At 37.6% G+C, this 14968-nt stretch overlaps 1 protein-coding gene across 3 annotated transcripts in view; it reads right to left on the bottom strand.

Moving 5' to 3' along the window:
- Positions 1-14968, bottom strand: part of LOC105734598 (chimeric ERCC6-PGBD3 protein) — a 107484-nt gene that overhangs the window by 52188 nt on the left and 40328 nt on the right. For all 3 annotated transcript variants that reach the window (XM_012477477.3, XM_012477475.3, XM_012477476.3), the window contains 2 exons: positions 13521-13679; positions 6164-6299 (listed from right to left, as the gene is read on the bottom strand). In XM_012477477.3, coding sequence (XP_012332900.2) covers positions 6164-6299; positions 13521-13679 — 295 coding nt within the window. The remainder of the gene's footprint in view (positions 1-6163; positions 6300-13520; positions 13680-14968) is intronic.

Below are 14968 nucleotides of genomic sequence, written 5' to 3'. Positions count from 1 at the left end.
GCCCAAAGAACATATTCAGATGTACAGCATCAGAAATGTTAAAGGAACACAATTACAGATGTAGGGAATACAAACTGGTGACCAATATACATGCCACAAAATCTGAACATTCTGACAGAGATGATAGCTAAAAAAATCATTGCCAAAATGTACCCAAGAAAAATCAGACCAACAGAACAAAACAATACTGAAGACTGTGAAAAAGATGTTAAACTCTTCTCACCAAAAGTCTACCAGACCCAAAGGGTTTCATAAGTAAAGTAGGAATAGATCCTGTTATAAAGTAGGAATAGATCCTGTTATAAAGTAGGAATAGATCCTGTTACTGAAATTGTTCCAAAATACAGAAAAATAATGCATTCCAAATCACTGTTACAAGGCTAGCAAACCCTGTTTTCAAAACTGACACAGCACACTTACATGTGTGTATATACTCCTCTAAACTAGAGAGCCATTACTTTACAGATAAAATCTAGTAATATATTAACCTAATAAGGCTTATCACAGGAATACAAGAACAGCTCTCAGGAAGCCTAATATGATTCATGTAATCACAATTATACAAATTTTATAAAATTCAACATCTTCAAAAAATGGCAATTTTATCAGTATCTTCTTAAAGAATTAAGATTAAAATATGTTTTAATTCAACAGAGTATAAAAGGTTACAAGAAAGGCTAAGAAAGTCTGAAGGAACAAAACAAAGAAGGGAAACTGTCTTCTCATATGTTGTAATTCATGTGACATTCAAAGAGTTAATACAATTGCTGCAGAGAATAACCACAATGCCTGGACCTATTAACAATCTGACAGGTATGTGCCATACTTTTATTACTATTATGACTACTCATCTTCCATCTTCCCTTTCACAATATTCAACACCTGCACAATACCATATTGAAAGCCACACCTGAAAGAACCATTTCCTGACTTTTGACCTCACAATAATATAGCAATAAACATCTTGGGGTACATAACAGCCTTAAAAGCACATGTACAGGTTCCCTCAGGACTCCCTCACAACCAGCCCCACTCAGCTGCTGGTGCCAGTGAAGAAAGCAGTCTGACCAAAGAAGCACCATCCACCTCCAGCACCTCACCTGGTCAGTCCTGCTACCTTTAGAAGCCAACACTGAAGTAAATTCTGGACATTGCCTAATGTAGCTAGAGGTTTGCCACAATTACCAAATGAGACACCAAGCTTTTTAAATGTATACCGCTGGAATGATGTCTAGTTTCTTTTTTTTTAATTACACATTAAGTTCTGGGGCACATGTGCAGATCATGCAGGACTGTTACACAGGTATACATATGCCATGGTGGTTTGCTGCATCCATCCCCCTGTCATCCACATTAGGTATTTATCTTAATGTTATCACTTTCTTATGCTTGCTTAAGGATTGAAGTTTATTTAGAAAATTCTAAATATTATTACAGCTATAGAAATGTTAACTAAAGAAATACAAAACTTCGACTGTGTTCAGGAAGATGTATTAATGATTAACAAGAATTAAAAAGATGCATATATAAAAAGAACAAGAAATTGTTCCAAATGTTCCAATTGAAAATATATTCTCCACTTAGCCACTGGGTAAAACCCCATCTAAGACCATTTGTTATTATCTGATTCAATCACAGAATTCTATAGCTGCCTAGACTGGAGTTTCAATAATGGTGAATTGTTGAATATTATGGACGTCTCTATCCAAACACTTAAGACAAATCATCTCGGGCGGTTTCAAATTAAAAGCTTGTAAAATATGTAACCTCTCCTAGTTTTTGCAATTAATAGGGTACATCTGCAATTAGCCTGACTTACTGAATGCAGTGCTGTTGTCATTAAAAGATGTCTGTGAAAGTGCTGCTGTTATTATGGAGGCTCAAGAGACCAATCCCTCCTAGAGGGCAAACAGTGGACTGGTGGAAAACAACAGCCATAAATCACACTGTCAGGTGGCGGGGAGAGGAGTGAAGCACAGGCACATGAAGGCCATTCACGGGAAACACTGTACAGCCGCTTCCTAGGCAGGATTTACTGCACCTGTAATTAATTAAAATTTCCTTCAAGCTAAATCTTTAATAAACAAGGATTTGTGCTGACAATAAGAAAAAAAAGGGCTCCAGCAACATAATTTTACAACATACCTCGCAGAACAAGCCCAGCATCTATCAAGTCTTCTATCAGGTGTATACACTGACTCTAAAGTTAATAGGAATGTTACCACTTTGCATTCTATTATAATTTGTGTACTTAGAATGCGTCTGAAACATTTCAGATGCTTGAGGGATAATGTGGCCCCTTTCTCTTTTTTTATGTTTTTTATTCCCTTCTAGCTTTTTAAAAAGCCATGTCTTTTTGCTCTAGTGTTTCAGAAAACAAGCCCTTTTAAAGAACATGTGATGGGAGTTTTATCAGATGGCCACGTTTTTGTGTCATTTGCTTTTTAACCACACCCTGTACTTCATTCTTTCCATTTGGGGCCAAATGTATCTAAACCTGAGAATAAAAGGTCTAGACGATGTTGAATGACCATGAACATTTTTGATAAAGTAATAGACTACATATTCAGTCAATCAGAAATGCCTAATTCAGCATCTTTTCTCAACTACTGAGGTGAAGAGGCCAAAATATTCTTTGTTTCTAACACCAGCAAGAATTACCTGAGTAAATGTTACCTATTAGGGACCACACTGAGCTCTTCATACATACATATTAACCCAAAAAGTCCTCACAAGCTTATAAAAACTTACCCATTTTACAGGTGATCAAATCAGGCTCAGAAAAGCAAGTGACTTGCCCAGGGTTACAAAGTTATAAAACAGCGGATCCAAGATTCGAACCCTGGCCTGGTAAGCACAAAACCAATGCACTTAAAACTGCATGCTCTTCTTGCTTTTCCCACTCTTATGCATCCACATGATCAAAATGAGACAAAATTCTTTACATTATCTAAAATGTTACATTACTAGATCCTACATAGCAAAAAAAAAAGAAAAAGGTAGGAGAGAGACAACTGTTTCAGAACATAAGCAATTTCTCATTATGTATCTTCCAATAAATTGAAAAAAGGATCCTTAATCATTAAATAAACTTTACAACACAGTGCTAAAGATGTCACCACCTACTATGAGTAACGGGATAGATACCATGAGACTACCTCCTTTCATTATCTCTTCATTTATTATATTTTCTTTCCCCAAGGAAACAGTTGGTTTATTAAGGTTAGTTAAAAACATCATATCCATTTTTTTTTGGAGCCCTAGCAACATCAAACACCTGAAATGCAGTGTTTATGGTTGTTTTAACAAATAAATATTAATCAACTCACATGAAAGTTGCTCTATATTAGAAAAAAGAATCATAAAACATGAGAAAAAGGAAATCTTGAACTTTTATTAAATGAGATTTCAAGTGACCATTAAGAGATTCAGAAGTCTAAAAATGTCTTTATCAGATTTCATAATGTGGTTGAAACTATCAGTTGTATATTTTTTTGCATGGCTGCTGGGTGTGCATTTGACAATTCTAAATTATGCTGCCAATCAGAGACTATTAACAGAGCTAATATAGGATCAAAGGGTGTGAGAGGTAGGAAGCTAAAGGGCAATTTGGGGAAGAAGAATGACAGATATGCTCTATTGAGAAACTGACCATTTGATATTTTTCCAAATGAAAAATTTTTTAAATTTATGTCATACCAACTACAACAAAGCATTTAGAAAAATAAAGATAATCTACTTGAATGATAAGCAAAACTATTCTGGCATTATTATATTTTTAAATATTTCTAAAGAGAAATTCTCTTTTCTTCCCTGTTCTGTCCAGTATTGAATGTTCCAATGTCAGAGTACCATTATTAAATTTAAGACAAGACAGCCAGTGGGCACAGAAAGCTCACTCACTGCAAAAAGAAATCACAGCTGATAAGGAAGTCAGGCATTAGATGCTGAGTTAGAGAACAAACCACCATAAACAGAATTTCTGAAATTAGAATAAGAAATATAGACTCTATTGCAATTTAATACACATGTAAGCTAGCAGGTAGGCATGTGTGGTGACAAAGATATGCATATACACAGAGGACAGAAGGTACAGAGGAAGCAAATACCCCTTCAGTAGTTGAATCCAGAAACCAAAGTTATAATCTTAGAAATGTCAACAGCAAGGCCTATGGAAAGGAACTATTAATACATTTTCAAAGTATCATCACTGCAAATAATAAACCAATATTAACATGAATGAAAAGTAATAAATATAGGGCTTCTAAGTCAAGAATATGGTTTGATAGGTATAAAAGTACATCTTTTCTATCTTTTGCCTAACAGTTTACATCTTTAGTGATCTGAGATACTTTACAATGGAAAAGGAACAGTAGGAAGAGAGTTAAGAGTCTAAGTAAAAACACAAGGAAACTGTAATGCTGTTTTTCCTCAAAAGTTAAGTAAGAATCTTCAAGTTGAAGTCCTTGGTAAACTGTAAAACACTGAAAAAATTATTAACAATCATACGTATGCATGTGTCTGGTACGTAAAACAACCTCAGAAGGTAGAACCACTGCAACCAAAAGTGAAGTATCTCTTCTTATAAGTTTGCCCTCCAAAGTTAAGGAAGCAAATTTCACCAAGTTCACTGTCAATTCTATTTCCATAATGAGTCCATGTATGTGGTTTACATGAAGGCAGTTCTTCAGACTATGGTGACAAAGGGACTGGCAGTAAGCCACGATCCAGGTGAAGGTGTCCAATACACACACTTTACTACTCCAAAAGAAAATAAAAGAAAAAACAGTTTTTAAAATTGCCATTACAAGACAAACATCAGCTAATGAGTCCTGCTACTGGATTTGGCAGCACAAAACACTAAGAGATGTTAACAGTTTAACAGAAATGAAAAAGGAACCACAAATGTTCTACAAGGGTAATAACAGGATAGTTTAAAGTTTGACAAACAATTTAAGGTTGGCAATACAATAATTTAAACTGCTATTATCTTCATACTGCTAAAAATCACTTTTTATAACTCACAGCATTTACCCTAATTTAATAATTATCTTAATTCCAGTTTATTTTCCATTTATCACTTAAAATTCTGGGCAAGGTCAGTTGGTTTTAACAGTAACAGTGTAAGCAAGATTCTATCTTGCCTTATTTGAGCTACCAAACCATAGATCTTCCTGAGTCACTTCTATCAAAAGTTTGCTTTTCCATGAACACAAACACAACAGGAATCCTGGAGTTTCGTGGTCCCCGTGCATCTGTTTCCGTGAGGCAAACATTCCATAGCCCTTGCAGCTGGCATTGCTTTCCTGGGGCCCAAGAATTCACTCAAGAGCTCAGAAGACTCAGCAAAGAACAAACTAATTCCTAACAGACTGCTGCTTCTCCTCAATAATGTAACCTGCAAATCCACAGTGAAACTGTATGATTACTATTTACTCAGCAAATGCTTATGAATCACCTGGGATACAAAAATGAATCAGACACAGTCCCTACTCAACAGAGCTCACAGTCTGGATGGTTAGACAGATGAGAAGAAAAAAAGAATACAACATATCTGTGCTACCCACAGGAGCACAGATAAAGTTCCTTCTTGATACTGTGATGTTACCAAACTATAAGTGAAGAAATACAACTGTCTATATATGACAATCAAGGATTCAGGGAACAAAATACAACTAAAAGCAACAATACTTGCAAAATTCTCAAAATGGAAGGTTTCTTCTTTCATTCAACAAAAACAGGATTTAAAAGCATATTAATGAATGCGTTTACCCATTAAGAGTTGTTATTTTACTTTTGTATACACCTTTCTAAAACCGTTTAAAGCTGCTAATGCCCAGAGTTTCTCCTTACTGTCCACAGCCACCTGACTTATGACTCCAACCCACACTGCCAGGCTTGTGCCCTGTCCAAGACGATTCATATTTCGCTGGACAAGAGACATGTCACAACACCACCAAAGACTGTTAGAACAACAAGGCCTATAATCATAACTTCTGAAAACACAGAGCTCTAAAATAAGTCAATAATAATAAAATAACTTTAAATGCAGGAAAGAAATACAGGAATACACATTTGAGAAATACATGGATCAGAGAAAAGCCAAGTATGTAAAATGGAGGGCTTTAAAACAAAACAAAAAGGTATTGAAATATTATGTTACCTTTTTGTGGGTACAGGAACCGGTTTCATGTAGAATTGCCACTCTGAATGGAGGCCACCACGTGTGAAATTCCTTCACCCACTGATGCATCACTGTTGTTGGACAGACAATTACAGTTGGACCCAACCCCTCAAACCTGCATCCAAAGGTCCAAGAAGAAAACAATCATGAAAGAGCATATACAGTCATCAACTGCTCAAACCATCCCCAAAGCAAACAAACAAAAAACTTAGTTCAAAAAAGAAAATGCAATGTATGGAAAATTATTGATATTTTCTTTAAGAAAAAGTTACTGAGGTTAAAATCCAATAAGTAAACTCTCATAATCCCATTCATCAATTAGTGGATGTAGGTGTTAAGAGAAAACATTAAATAACACATTAAGAGATATAACATCTATAGTAACATAAAAGAAAAAAATATATTATTTAACAAAAATACTCTTCTTTTCCCTTCTATTACAGTTAGTGAAGTTTTTACACAGTGTATCTTAACCTAAGTGAACATAATAGGATCTTAAATTTGTCTGAAGGCTGATAGTCTACCAAGAGTTTTCAACCCACAGAATTTCAATCTCACTGCCCTGCGAAGCAAGCAGGCCAGAAATGTTCCACTCATGGGGGCTCAGAAGGCTGGCATTGCCCAGGTGACATGGTTACCAGGGGACGGAGGGCTGCCCAGTGGCCAGTCTTCACTTCCTGCAGCCTGTCCTCACTACACCACCCCATCCTGTCTGCTCCTCCAAGCCATGAAAGCACTGTAGAGGAGCATCCCAGTGAGTGTTCTCTCCTGGGAAGACCACACCAACTGACCAAGTGCAAGCTGGCACTGCTGTGTGGGGAGGCAGTTGAGCAGCAAAATCAAGAGCCTTAACAGCACTCATGCATTGACTCAGCGATCCCAATGCAAACATTTACACTGCGTGGACTCAGCAATCCCAATGCAAACATTTACGCATTGGGATACACACTGGAGCATTCTTTATACTGATGAAAAAGTGGGCACTACCTACATCCATAGCGAAGAGGAAGGCTGAATGAACTACCCCATTTCTTTAACACAGCACAGGCCAGTGGTTAGGGGCACTGCCTGGATCTGAATCCCAGCTCTGCACACACTGTATGAGCTCGGGCACACTATTTAACCTCTGGGAACCTCAGTTTTTCATTTCCAAATGCGAATAGCAGTATTGATCTTATAGGGTTATTATGAAGATTAAATCAGTTAACATCTTTAAAGTGCTTAGAACAGGACCATATGAAAAATACTCTAAGATTCTGTTAAATAAGATGGAATATCATGTAACTATTAAAAATCATTTTGAGGAATAGTTAATAATCTGGAAAAATGTTCATAATTTCTAAAAATTATTTATGGAATCATCCCAATTTCCTTAGACATAAGTATAGGTGGACAAACTGGTTGTAGCCATTGTCTCAACATCCATTCCCCTCTCTTCCTCTTGAAGAAACCGATTTCTGCAGGTGCCCCTCCTTCTTCCTTCCAGCAGACACAGTTTATGGGACTCTGACCACTGCCTGGCTCAGGAGCAGGAATCCTGGCTCATCTATAGCCCGTCAGTGCATGGTACTCCCCTGAAATTCTCACTAGTTGATAAAGCTGGCCTAGGAAGACTGATGGACTGTGTAAGGAAGAATTACATTCTAGGTTGGGAGAGAGTTTTCTCTCCTGGTCTCTTTGGCTACAGGTACAGACCAATGGTCACTGGGTAAGGAGATCTAATGATCACAAGGAGACCTGGCCTTAGGCAAAGGTCTGGTTCCCTGAAGACATCATTGGGCTGCTGATCATGCTGTGTCCACCAGCCGCCTCCTCTGTAGGTTTCTAGGTGTACCATACATTTGTGAACATTTAACCCAATTTGAGGCCAGGTTTCACTTAGGAGCAGTCAAACACCCTGATACATCCTACACTGTATTCCCTATCTGCATCTGCACTCTTCCTGCCCTTCTGGGACAATGGGACAAGTGTCCTTTTTCTTGTTTGAAACCAATTCCTTTACCTAAACTCTTGAGCTTGTATCTCCAGGAGCAACACTCCCATTACTGTAGCCAATTTATCTTCAGTCTTGCAGGGGGTTGGGTGACAGTCAGTGCTTAAGATAAAAATTAAGAAGAAGTCAAAACTAACTGTGGCAACCTCTTCAACAACACACTCAGCTCATGCTACAAGAGGCAACTAAGAACTGGGACTGACTGAGGGCACCACAGGACCATACGCATTCCTCTCGCACACCTGGAGCAGAGTCACTGTACTCTGCACCCTGTCATTCCTCCCCTCCACTCCCTTTTCCTGCCCCACAAAGATGCTGACTGTGGGAAGCAAAATGCATATACATTACTCCATTGTATATACTACCCCCATACTCTCTCACTAATTCCCACAATTTCAATTCTAGATGCTGGTAATACCATATCTAGGTCTCCAGCCCAGATTACTCTTCTGAACTCCAGACCACCACACACTAGATATCTCACTGCTGACTGGGATGTCCCCATAGCACCACATACCATCCTTCCCAACATGGCTGTCCCCTGCCCCCGTGTTTGCAATCCACTGCATAGAATTGTCCCCCACTGTCCAGATGCCCAAACCAGAAACCTAGGCCTCATCCTTGAGCCAACCTGTTTGCTCTCCACCATGAGCAACCTACACTGAGTTCACATCACTTTTACCTCCTGAATCCTTTCAGTAGCCATGTCTCTCCCTCTACGCTGTTGCTATGCCAGTTCCAGCCACTCACCTCTCTCATCTGGGTTACTGCATCTTCGAGGATGATCATTTCAAACAGCAAAATCTGAATTCCTTATCCCCTCACTTCAAAACCTCTAACGGCTGCCCACTGGTCTTGAGACAGAGACTAAACACTTGGACCTGGCCTATGAGGCCAAAAAGACTGACCTCTGCTGGGCTCTCCAGCCTTACCTCTCATTGCCACTATCCTAACACTTGCTCCTGTGGCCAGCAGTCCCCAATCGACCTTCACCTGGTCCTGATTACACTCTTACTCCTCCAGCTACATTCTACTCAACATGCAGATCTCAGCTTCCTCGACAAAGCCTTCCCCGTCCCTTTCTCTATAAATAAGTTAAAGACTCTTCCTTGGTTTACCCCACACTAACCCTGTCAGAAAGCAAATCATCTTTACTGTAATTGTATGAGATACTCCCTAAACTCTTAGAGAGCAGAGATAATCTCTTCTTCAAATGATCTCAATGCCTACCTAACAGCAAGCAATTAATGAATACTAACTTTATTAAATTAAAACATTTTTTAAGATTGGAAGAAAATATGTCAACATGTTAAAAGAGATTATTTCAGAGTTGGGGAATCATGTGGTTTTTATTTTCTTACTACAGCTCAGAAATAAATGATTCCTGAACTTAAAACAACTTTTGGCCGGGCATGGTATCTCATGCCTGCAATCCCAGCACTTTGGGAGACCGAGGCAGGTGGATCACCTGGGGTCAGGAGTTCGAGACCAGCCTGGCCAACACTGAAACTCCGTCTCTACTAAAAATACAAAAATTAGCTAGGCATGGTGGTGGGTGCCTGTAATCCCAGCTACATGGGAGGCTGAGGCAGGAGAATTACTTGAACCCGGGAGGCAGAGGTTGCAATGAGCCGAAATCACGCCACTGCACTCCAGCCTGAGCGACAAGAGCAGACTCTGTCTCAAAAAAAAAATTTACAAATAAGAGTAAATCATACAGTGCTTAAAATATTAAAAATCATCTACTACACAACTGAAAAGTAATTTGTAGTTCTATAGAAAAACAATAAAATTTTGGTCAAGCCCTAACTTAAATGAGGCCTACCCTTATACTCCAACATGATAAAATGCCTCTGTCTACTTTGAAACACCCCTTGCCTCCAGCTACAGTCATTGTCCCTGTCCTTCAACTAGGTGGAAAGGGTCAAACTACAAGAGATTCCGACACTTCCTACGGCTTTCCTAGGCCATGCTCCTCACCAAGGCAGGACCTGTCCAGGTGCCCCTCAAACTCCCTGATGAAAGTGGGACTCTGCCCTGGTCCCTTCCATGGCAGCAATCCTCTCTAAAAGGATTAAATACACCAGCTTCTTTCTATCCTCCAAGAGGAATAAAAGAGTTATCATCGATATGCACTTAGCAGGGATTAGAAAACAACCAAAGGCTGTCCAAAATATTTTACAACAAACTCATATTCAAATAAGCATAAACACATGCATATGTTTTTTCAGGTTACACATCACTTTTTCCTCTTTTATAATATGCCTTCTACAAACTGCTACATTGATGACTCACATTTTGTCATCTGCTAGTACATTCTTCTGGCTGAATATCTATCTGGTATTATCATGATGCCCTTTAATTTCTGCTATTTTCTCTCTAGTAGAAAAATTTTGAGATTTTCATACTGAGTTGAGATCCAAGGGCAGACCCAGATTGTTGCTGGATCACAGCAGGACAATCAACTCCATTAACAGTCACATCATCAACTGAACCACCCTTTCTCAACCCTTAATACCAGTAAGATGAACATGAGAAATGGCTAAGTCTACTACAGTGATTAGCATCAATTACCAAACAGACTACAATTCCTTTAATCTCTGATTACCATCGATTACCTAATAAATTTAGGGCAAGGCAATAGCTCCATGGTCAAATATATCAACCTGCTAGTCATACCCAGAACTTATCAGAAATTACAAAGTAAAATATTTATCCTTGAAAGTTTATTAACTTTAATAACATTAGAAAATTAACAAACAGATTCCAAGACTTTAAAAAATTAACTGAAGTTTGAAAAGTTAATTTTTTTCCTCTTCATTATAAGATTGAGGGACCTATCCTTACAATATGAATGGCAAAGTGAAAAGAAGGTGGTGTATCTATTATGAACAGGGAACACAGCAACCAGTGTAGATGTTTATTAACCATGTATAATATGCTTCACTGTCTTCTAGAAATATGCATACAACATACATTTTTAAAAAACAACAAATCAAACTTCTTTTACCATGAAGTTTCTTGGTATCACAGAGACACTGTTTCCATTTCAATGTTCACGGTCCTTAAAATTATAACACTAAAATGATCTCAAATTAGGGACCCTCTACAGTTTGTATGAGTTCACAGGAAATATACATAGCCAATGAGGCATTAACAGCTCACGCAGAACTTCATTTGACCTTAAGAGCTATTTTTCTGTAAGACATAAATATAGAGAACTCCCAAGTTCAACTGGTTCCAGAGGAGGGCGTGTTATGAAGTTGTTAGGAAGATGTGATCCAGTCTGCCCTGGCACATGTGAGTGAAGGGGACCACACGCCTCTGTAAACTTCTACTCATGAGGAGCCCAAGTGTTTGTGGTGCAGCACCACATTCTTGCAAGCCACTTCCACCAATACCATCTTAAGAAAGACAATCTAGGCTATAGTCCAATATGCTACATTATTTCATTATAGAGAAGCGGATATAAACATTGATAGTTAATTGATTACAGCTGCTGTTCATTATTAGCCTTGACTTCATTCTTAGTAGGACTGTCAATACTCAAGAGAGCATGTTTTAATATTTAGATCAAAACTACACTGCAGGGATGATTTTAGGTTTCCTAGGACCTGAGCATTAGACTCCACATAAGTTTCATGATAATAGGAAGGGAAAGAAAAGAAATGGGAAACAAGAAAATTCCAAAAATCATTTAAGGAGAGAAAGAGTCCTAGAAACCACTTGGAGGAGTTTGGGGTAGTCTAGTTACCAAAAACACCCAACAGAGTTGCAGAAAACAAGCCAACCAAAGAGCTTATTTGAAACAGAAAAAGCATTTTATTTAAAACAGAAAAAGTATATTAAAAAAATAACAGTCATAGATAAGACAACACTAAATACCCACTTTCAACTTTGAGTTTTCCTTTGCTCTGGAATGCTTTCACATGCTTCCAAGCAAAATGTAATAGAATTCTCCTATTTGAAAAAAAAATCTCCCGCTTCAATATAACCTCCTTGTAACAACAACAACAAAATGTTTAGCTTTCAACAATCTCCAAGTGTTTTCTTTCCCTTCCTACATCTGTATAAATGCAACTGGGATTCTAAAATATTCTAAGACTCCAAACACTCCTCACATGAAATACTGATCTGCTAAATCAATGAAAGAGTAAGAAATAAAAACAAAACACTAAACTCTGAAGGCTAAAGAAACGTGATCTTGAATCAGTTTATGGTTTGTATCTGGCTCTCTACTAAGCATTTTGCTGCTGATGAGCTGGAATGTAGGAAGAACTTTCGGCAGTTGCTGACTGCAGGCACACTGACACTACTGTAAAGGTATCTACAAATCATACATAGTGAGTGTCTGAGGTTTCCAGGGCACACCTCTCCGGTAAATACCTTGCTCTTACTCTTTACATAAGCCTACTGAAACACAGGAGCTTGCACTTATCTGGGTTCAAGCTGATGAAATATCCTACATAATTTACCTATCAATATTTTTACCAATACCAATTTCTATAAAGTTAATGTACAGTTTAAATATGGAAATGCTCATAGAACTTTCTTTCAAAATAAAATATTTCAGTACTACCATACCAAATAGATTAAATGCTTATTTCTTCTGGAATACAAAAGCCTTAATAGTTTATTTAAATTTCTAAAGAGAATAAAGATTAACATCTAAATAGTTTCCTACCATTTTAGGTAGTCACTTAGGTTTTGGCCTTAGAATTTATTACATAAAGTTCACAGATTGGGAAGGGCAGAAAGCACAGGGATCAGACAAACAACTTCATTCAAAAACAAGAGAGAGAGAGAGCTATCTAGAAATGCTATCATGCATACTCATTATAAAGGAAATTAGGGAGAATGGCTTCTTCAAAGCTCCAACTCTCCCCATGAATAGACTTTGTACTTACTGTAATGCTCACCTGGTCTCCTGCCAGAACAAATATTTTAATGTAAAATTTAATAAATGGAACTAAAGGTATTATGTCTAATTTAAAATTCCATATTGTGTAAACTATTGATATTAACATAATTGAGTTTGTAAACAATCCATTTGTAGAAGCTAACCTTAGACATCGTATTGACCCAAAATATCTAGTGGGGCTCATCTGCAAAATGAAGCATCAATGCCTGGAATTCATTAAAAGTGTTACATGTTTAATTTCTCCTGCCCTACAGCTCCATTGTCTCGTAAAATTTTTCCTTTGATGTCCCCCACTAAAAGAATTAAAGGAATATTGTAATTGAAATGTCATCAATAATTCACAAGACCCTCCTCCACAGCAATACATCTGATGAAATATTAATTGAGCTCCACAGACTGACAGTCTGCAGAGGAGCACTTGCCTGTAATTTGAACCACGAGTCCTGATCTTGCTGTAGCTCAGACCTGCCAAGAAGGCAATTATCTGGATGGTCTTGCCCAATCCCATTTCATCTCCCAGAATTCCTCCTGCCTGCTGGCAGTGCAATTCCCACAGCCACCTAACACCTGTCTGCTGGTACCTACAACAACAAACACCAACAAGAAAAGAGAAAATGGCAAATGGTGGATAATACAGATCATAACAGAAAGTACTCATGAATTAATCATTTGGCTAGGTTCTAGTACCAGTCAGAGAAACATGCGGGATGTGTGTTTTACATGAGTATTATATTTATAAGGTCATACATTTTTGATCACCTAGGCATAAAATCACAAATTTTTCTTTACAGAACATTAACACATTTCTAATTAAGCTGATGGATAGGGTAATTAGAGACTATTTCCTTTCTTTTCAACATTAGAAATAGCTTGGTAAACAAGCATAAACTTATTATTTTTTACTCACTTTCTGGGGGAAAAAAAATTCCAAATATTTTTTATAAAGTTCCATTAATTTTTCTGCAAAAAAAGCAATCAATCGGAATAGGCTCAAAAAAGCAGGACGGAGAACACCACAACCTAGAGCTTATACTGTTGAAAAATCACTTCGTAATCATATTCTCTTTTACTAGAAAAAATTAAATTTTAAGGCCATAAACAAGTCGAAAAAATAGGGCTGCTCTCAAAATTAGTACATAACAGATGATTTTGTCATATTATTCACAGATGCAAAAAAGAAGTTTAAAGACTCAACAATACAAAAGGTCTTTTTAATATGTCAAAGCAGAAATTGATTCAGGGATTTTACCATAAGTACAAAAAGATCATAGCTATTAAGATTTTAAATAAGGAATATGGGTCAAAGAGAAATAATTTACCCCCACCCCTGCAAAACACAGAAGTTGATATTTTTCTTTCTCCATCAATGATACGTTTAATTTAATAACCTAAAAATAAAGTTAAAAAAGTAAAAATACAAAAAAATCTTTCTGAGAGTGGAAGAAACACTTAATAACAGGGAATGGTATGAAGATTATATGTCAAGTTAAAAAATCTAAAGCAAAAGTCACTTGAATCAAAAGATGATGGGTTGGATGAGGTGGCTCATGCCTGTAAATCCCGGCACTTTGGGAAGCCAAGGCAGGAGGATCACTTAAGCCCAGGAGCTCGAGACCAGCCTGGGCAACATAGTAAGACCTCATCTCTATATGAAAAAAAAATTTAGCCTGGAGTGGTGGCACGTGCCTGTAGTCCCAGCTACCTGGGATGCTGAGGTGAGAGGATCGCTTGAGCCATGGAGGTTGAGGCTGCAGTGAACCATGATTGCACCACTGGACTCCAAACTGGGCAACAGAGTGAGATCTGATCTCTAATAAATAAATAAAAAGATGATGGAAGCTAAGGGATTTTTTTTTCAAAGAAAATATCA

The sequence above is a fragment of the Aotus nancymaae genome, unplaced genomic scaffold (genome assembly GCF_030222135.1).
Source record: "Aotus nancymaae isolate 86718 unplaced genomic scaffold, 86718_ANA_hifiasm-v0.15.2.pri h1tg000099l, whole genome shotgun sequence".
Classification (NCBI taxonomy): Eukaryota; Metazoa; Chordata; class Mammalia; order Primates; family Aotidae; genus Aotus; species Aotus nancymaae.
Note: the sequence above shows the minus strand (reverse complement) of the source record. Positions and strands in the feature narration are given on the sequence as shown.